Below are 7,076 nucleotides of genomic sequence, written 5' to 3'. Positions count from 1 at the left end.
GATTAAATGTCATTTACTTAAAATGAGTTTGGGCATCCAAACACCTTAGGCGGTTTCGGAGCTTCCTGAGCTGAATTCACAGTCTTAGGTGGACACCTGTCCCAGGGAGAGACTCCCATGTGTAGGCAGAGCTCACACTCTGCCATCTCTTATACTGACGTTGTGAAACCCGCATGCAAATCTCTGCTCCTGATGGTTCCTGTTTAAATACAAATCCCTGATTGGAGGAGCCTCAGTCTCCCCTCAGACACAGAACTGCCCGGGCCTGGCTGCTGGGGACAGTTTGCAACTTCACTTAAGATGAACCTGCTGCTGATTTTCCTGTTCATGCTGGTGGCCCCTTTAGGTATGTTTCTACTGGGGGTCAGGAGGGTTCCTTGCTGCAGCTCCTGCAGAAGAGAAGATGCTTAAGGCAGCCTAAGGGAATGAGATGCCAGGATCTCAATGCAATTCAGTGGCAGTGGGGTGCCTCACTCCCTTAGATGTGGTCTCAGGCTATTTAATTTTCTCATGTTCCCCACTCCCAGGGGATAGGAGCCTGGCTCACTGGTTCATTTCTGTGTTTCCTTCCCAGGTGTCCTCTCCCAAGTGCAGCTGAAGAAAATGGGCCCAGGAGTGGCGAAACCCGGGAAGTCCCTAACACTCTCTTGTACCATTTCCAGAGATTCGGTTACTAGCACCAGTGCCACGGGGGCCTGGTTCCAGCAACCTATGGGGAAAGAGCCAGAACTGGTGGCACGTATATTGTATAGATCTAGTAGTTGGCACACTGACTATGCCAGTGCTCTGCAGAGTTGAGTGATCATCTCCCAAGACACTTCCAAGAACCAGTTCTCCCTGCAGCTCTGTTTGCTGACAGCTGCAGACACGGCCACTTATTACTGTGCCAAAGACATAGTGACACAGAGTAAAGCAGGGGAAGTGGATTCTGACCACTTGATTGTCACAATTTGAACTGAAAGAGCTGAGATTCTCCTCCACCACTGGCTCCCCAACACCCTCTCCCCCCCCCAAAACACAACCTCTCCATGTACATCAACAGAAAATGCAAAGGAGAGGTGGATAAGGAATCTGAGCGAACTTCTTGTATCTCTGTGAACCAAGGTGCTGGCAGGAACAGGAGGATCATGAGCTTCAGTGACACTCATCAACCCCCTGCTGGCAATATTTCCAAAAGCACTACCAGCTCTTGTCCAGCAAAATGAAATATTATAGATCTTCGAAAGGCTTTGCGGACAAACACACAAACAAATCCAGTCCTTCCCTCACTGAATGAGAAAGAGAAATAGTGAAAGAGACAGGAATGCACTGACTGAAAAATTGAGGTTTTTTGGTAGAGGTTCCAGGAGCACCTACTTGAATCAGGTTCATGAGGAGAATGAAGATGATGATGCTGACAGTGATGATGATAATAATAATGTTCAGGGCTGGATCTTTGTAGTGGCCCTGGCCCCGCACTGCCCCTTTGTGGCAGGGGTGGGATGCGGTGTCAGAACCTTGCCACTCTCAGGTTCACTTGCCCGTCTCTCTGTGGCTGGCCGGTTGCAGCCTAATCGTCTCCTTCCTCACAATCACCCCTTGGTCAGGGCAGTGGACCTAGTGCTTAGAGACCAGGTAAATCAGGCCAAATGTCTAGGCTGGGTGGCCCAATGGCCAGGATCCATATACAGTCCCTCCCATGTGGGAACAGTGTTGTCTAATGGCCAGAGTCCATACAATCCCCCTCACAAGCAGGGTAGTGCAGCCTAGCAGCCAGAGTCCAGGTAACTTTCCCCAAGTGTCAGGGCAGTGTGGAGCAGTGCGGCTTAATGGCCAGAGTCCATACAATCCACCTCACAAGCAGGATAGTGTGGCCTTGCGGCTGGAATCCAGGTAACTCACCCCAAGTGTCAGGGCAGTGCGGCCTAATGGCCAGAGTCCATACAATCACCATGGGGTGTGGGAGGGTGGTAGGGGAGACCCAGGCTCACCCTCTCCACCAGGCCCTGACCCACGGCACCGGTAGTGGCTAGTTCCCCTTGCCACCAGCTCAGCGGGGATCAGCCCGCAACATGCCAAGTGTCTGTGTGGCTCTAACGTCATTTGCCTCTAAAGTTCCCCTTGGTCACTTCCTGCCATAAACACTGGATTGTCTGCTCTGTGGGGTCCTCCAGTCTGTTCCCCTCCTGTGACGTACTCCTTCTGGGCATCAGGGTGTGGCCTGGCTTGGCCTGCCTCCCGAATCTGTCCCTCCTTGGGCGCTGATGGCATGCCTCCTGCCCCTCCGGCGGTCAGCCCAGGCTGTTCTCCAGTTGGTGCATGCCCAGCAGAGCTTCTGGGGCCTGGCTTCCCCTGCTAGGAAGGAAGGGTTAACCCCTGTGTGACAAAGTGGGACTGGTTTTAATGTTTCCTCTCAATACTGTGTTGGTGCCTCAGCTCTGGCCGACCCTCTGTTGCCTGGCAACTAATGGCCAGCTCCTTCCCCCCTGCAAAAGGATGCTAAAGGTGTTGGAGACAGAGAGATCAGGTGACCTCATGGTCAGGGAAAGAGACAAAGCCCAGAGAGGAGGGGCTGGAGGGGGTTGGTAGTTTTTCGAAGCTGGCTGGAAAATGGAAGGGAGCTCCTAGGAGGCTCAGGCCTCCTAGCAAGGCGGTGGCCTCCCTGGGGCCCCAGATGGACCTAACTAAAGGGGGTCTTGTTGTCTATACCGGTAAGACTTGTTTTGGACTATGTTCCTGTCATCTAAATAAATCTCTGTTTTACTAGCTGGCTAAGAGTCATGACTGACTGCAAAGTGGGGGTGCAGGACCCTCTGGCTTCCCCAGGACCCCACCTGCACGGACTTGCTGTGAGAAGAGCACTGAGGGGCACATGCTGAATGCTCCAAGGTCAGACCCAGGAGGTGAAGCCATGTGAGCTCCTTGCCCTGAAGATAGTCTGCTCCAAGGGAGAGGGGGCTCCCGAAAGTCCTGACTGGCTTTGTGGGGAGCAGTTCCAGAGCATCGCTCGGTGACTCCGTGACACCCTGCGGTACGCATGCTGAGCCGCTCAGCCCCATCACAATCCTATATTAACACAAAGAAAACAAACAGCAGGAAACTTCACAAGGAAATCAAGGAAGAGGAACATGGTCTGTTAGTGGCTCGGAATGACAGCAGGGTACAAAAATGATTGTTCTGTTGCTAGTGTTAGAGCAAAATGAAAATGATAAGTAAAAATAACTCAGGTGGCTGCAAGGATCAGAAATGTAACATAAGCTCCATAAAATCATTTTCTGCAAAGAGTTGCCAAATATTAACACTCACCTGGCAGATATTATCCAGAATATGTGCCTAGGTCATGTCTTCAAAGAGGTCCTGGTAGAGAACATGTTGGGTACATTATCTAACAAAGGGCTGGAGGGCCATTCTCGGACAATTTCGGTCTTCTGAAGGCAGCAGATATAACTTCACTAACTCATGTGATGCAAAGAGTATTCCTGTCAGCCAAAGACTCCCATTTAACTCAACTGATTCAAATAAAGCTCTTATTAACCAGAAATGTATCAAGGACTCTACAGTCCATGTAGTGCTTTTGCTAGCAATTCGGGCTGTCACCGAATTGCAGTTCACTCGTGCAATTAACTCAAAAAAATTAATTGTGATTAATCACATTTATAACAATAGAATACCAAGTGAAATTTATTCAATACTTTTGGATGTTTTTCTACATTTTCAGTATTGATTTCAATTACAACACAGACTACAATCTGTACTGTGCTCACTTTATTATTATTTTTATTGCAAATATTTGCACTGTAAAAATGATAAACAAAATAAATAGTATTTTTCAATTCACCTCATACAAGTAGTGAAGTGCAATCTCTTTGTCATGAAAGTGTAACTTACAAATGCAGATTTTTATTTTTGTTGGTTATATAAGTGCACTCAAAAACAAAACAGCTTTGAACTTTAGAGCCTACAAATCCACTCAGTCCTACTTCTTTTCTGTCAATCGCAAACACAGACAACTTTGTTTACATTGATGGGAGATACTGCTGCCTGCTTCTAATTTACAATGTCACCTGAAAGTGAGAACAGACATTCACATGGCACTGTTGTAGTGGGCCTTGCAAGCTATATACATGGCAGATATGCTAAACATTTGTATGCCTCTTCATGCTTCCACGACCGGAAGTTCCGGAGGACTTGCTTCCATGCTGATGATGCTAGTTAAAAAAATAATGCATCAATTAAATTTGTGACTGTACTGCTTGGTGTGGGTGTGTGAGTGTGTGCGGGGGGGAGGGGCGGCTGTATGTCTCCTGCTGTGTTTTACCCACCTTCTGCATATATTTCATGTTATAGCTGTCTCGGATGATGATGCAGCATGTTAGTTTTCAGAACACTTTCACGGCAGAACTGATAAAACGCAAAGATAGTGCTGATGTGAGATTTCTAAAAATAGCTACAACACTCCACCCAAGGTTTAAGACAAAAGTTTTGGGGACAGCTTTGCAATGTAGACAAACCCTTAGATGTGGAAACTACAGAACTCAAACCATCAAAAAAGAAACTCAACCTTCTGCTGGTGACATCTGATTCAGACGATGAAAATGAACATGCATCAGTCTGCACTGCTTTGGATCGTTACCAAGCAGAACCCATCACCAGCATGGAAGCAAGTCCTCTGGAACTGTGGTTGAAGCATGCAGGAACACATGAATCTTTGACACATCTGACATTTAAATATCTTGCAAAGCCAGCTACAACAGTACCATGTGAACACCTGTTCTCACTTTCAGGTGACATTGTAAACAAGAAGTAGGGAGCATTATCTCCTGCAAATTGCAATCAACCCTTGTGTGTCTGAGTGATTCACTGACCAAAGGTAAGAATGAGTGGACTTGTAGTCTCTAAAGTTTTACATTGTTTTATTTTTGACTGCATTTTTTAAAATAATTCTATATTTGTAACTTCAACTTTCATCATAATGAGATTGCACTACAGTACTTATATGAGGTGAATTGGAAAATGCATTTTTTTGTTTTTTACATTTTTTTTAATTACAAATATTTGTAATTTAAAAGAACTATAATGTGAGCACTGTACATTTTGTATTCTGTGGTGTAATGTCAAATAATATATTTGAAAATGTAGTAAACATCCACAAATATTTGAAATAAATGGTATTCTATTGTCGTTTAACAGTGCAATTAATCACACAATTAATCATGATTTATTTTTTATCACGATTAATTTTTAATCAATTGGCAGCTATGCAAGCAATATAATGAATCTCTACCGAACATGAGATAGGATGGCAGAGATGATTTAAGGGAGTTAAACACCAAATCCTACAGGATTATGATGACATTTCAGTTATTAACTCCCTTGTGCCTTTTTCCCAATCAAAACCAGTATTTGGTCCTGCCATGAGGGCAGGGGACTGGACTTGATAACCTCTCGAGGTCCCTTCCAGTCCTAGAGTCTATAAAACCACTAGAGAAGAATTATAATTTCTCTTCTTCAAATATTCCTTCCTTCCTAGGAAGACGCTGTCCTGCACTTGTATTTGGCTGAGAATTTCAAGGATCCTTTAACATGCTAAATGACCAAACACCCTTGCTGAGTAGAACTCACGGCCTGAGGAGGACACAGGTCCCAGGGAGAGATCCCCACGTGTAGACAGAGCTCACACCCTGCCAGCAATGCTGGTCACGTGTGAAACTCGCCTGCAAATCCCGGCACCGGAGGCTTCCTGTTTAAATCCAGCCCCCTGATTGGAGGAGCCTCAGACTCCCTCCAGACACAGAACTGCCCGGGCCTGGCTGCTGGGGACAGTTTGCACCTTCACTTAGGATGAACCTGCTGCTGATTTTCCTGTCCATGCTGGTGTCTCCTAGTGGGGGGTCAGGAGGGTTCCTTGCTGCAGTGACTCCAGAAGAGGCTCTGTTCAAATGAGCCTAAGGGAATTAGGTGCACGGATCCCAATGGAATTCAGTGGCATTTGAGTGTTTCGCTACCTTAGGCGCGATCTCAGGATGTTTAATTTTCACATGTTCCCGCTCCCAAGGGACAAGGGCCTGGCTCACTGATTCATTTCTGTGTTTCCTTCCCAGGTGTCCTCTCCCAAGTGCAGCTGCGGGAACCGGGCCCGGGAGCGGTGAAACCCGGGGAGTCCCTGACACTCACTTGTACCATCTCCGTAGACTCGGTTTCTAGCACCAGCACCACCTGGAACTGGGTCCGGCAGCCCGCGGGGAAAGGGCTGGAATGGATGGGACGCGCATTCTATAGCTCCCCCAGGTGGTACACACACTGCACCGGCTCTCTGCAGAGTCCAGTGACCCTCACACAAGACACTTCCAAGAACCAGGTCTCCCTGCAGCTCCGCTCGCTGTCAGCTGCAGACACCGCCACCTATTACTGCGCCAGAGGCAATGCTCGGGGACACACAAGCAGGCAGCTGTACGAAAAGGGGACTTTTTTTTGAATAGTGCAGTGAGGCGCTGAGTACGGTGGGGACGTGGTTCTGCATCGCCTTTACCCAGGTCTTGTCATCTGCAAGTTGTAATGGAAAGGGGAGATTGTAACTGACTCTTGAAATCAGTTAGTGCCTCCATTCAGTCTGAGTTCCTCTAGAGAAGTGGGCATGTTAAAGGGAGAACAATGGGGGGATAAGGAATATAACTGCTTTCAGAACACAACAGCAATCAAACAAAGTGTATTCCTTTCACCTGATAACATAGATGTCAAATTCCTGTAACACAGACAGTGAAAAATCCATGGTAAACATATTTATTAAAAATATCTAGAATACCCTGTACAATTCATAAACTCCTCTGTGCACATCTGATTTTTCATTACACGGGTGATTATAAGAAAGAAAGAAAATGGAGATTCATCCACTTTGACTCCAACAGAGTTACCACTGAGTTACACCAAAGGTGAATGAGAGAAGAAATAACCCATTTTCTACAGTATTCATACATGTGTAGACCAACATAACCTAACAATAAAACGATCATTAGTGGTTATAAAACCTTGGCCCTCATGATCTCCTGTGGCAATGAGTTACACAGGTAAATTGTGCAAAAGTCTGTGAAAAAGTATGC

At 46.5% G+C, this 7,076-nt stretch overlaps 1 gene segment (V, D, J or C); it reads left to right on the top strand.

Moving 5' to 3' along the window:
• Window positions 1-300: 300 nt before the first annotated feature.
• On the top strand, window positions 301-6,454 carry LOC115642219. The segment is given in 2 exon segments: window positions 301-346; window positions 6,081-6,454. Coding segments are annotated over 2 exon segments (420 nt in total).
• Window positions 6,455-7,076: the final 622 nt, after the last annotated feature.

This window comes from Gopherus evgoodei, unplaced genomic scaffold, assembly GCF_007399415.2.
Source record: "Gopherus evgoodei ecotype Sinaloan lineage unplaced genomic scaffold, rGopEvg1_v1.p scaffold_39_arrow_ctg1, whole genome shotgun sequence".
Taxonomy (NCBI): Eukaryota; Metazoa; Chordata; order Testudines; family Testudinidae; genus Gopherus; species Gopherus evgoodei.
Note: the sequence above shows the minus strand (reverse complement) of the source record. Positions and strands in the feature narration are given on the sequence as shown.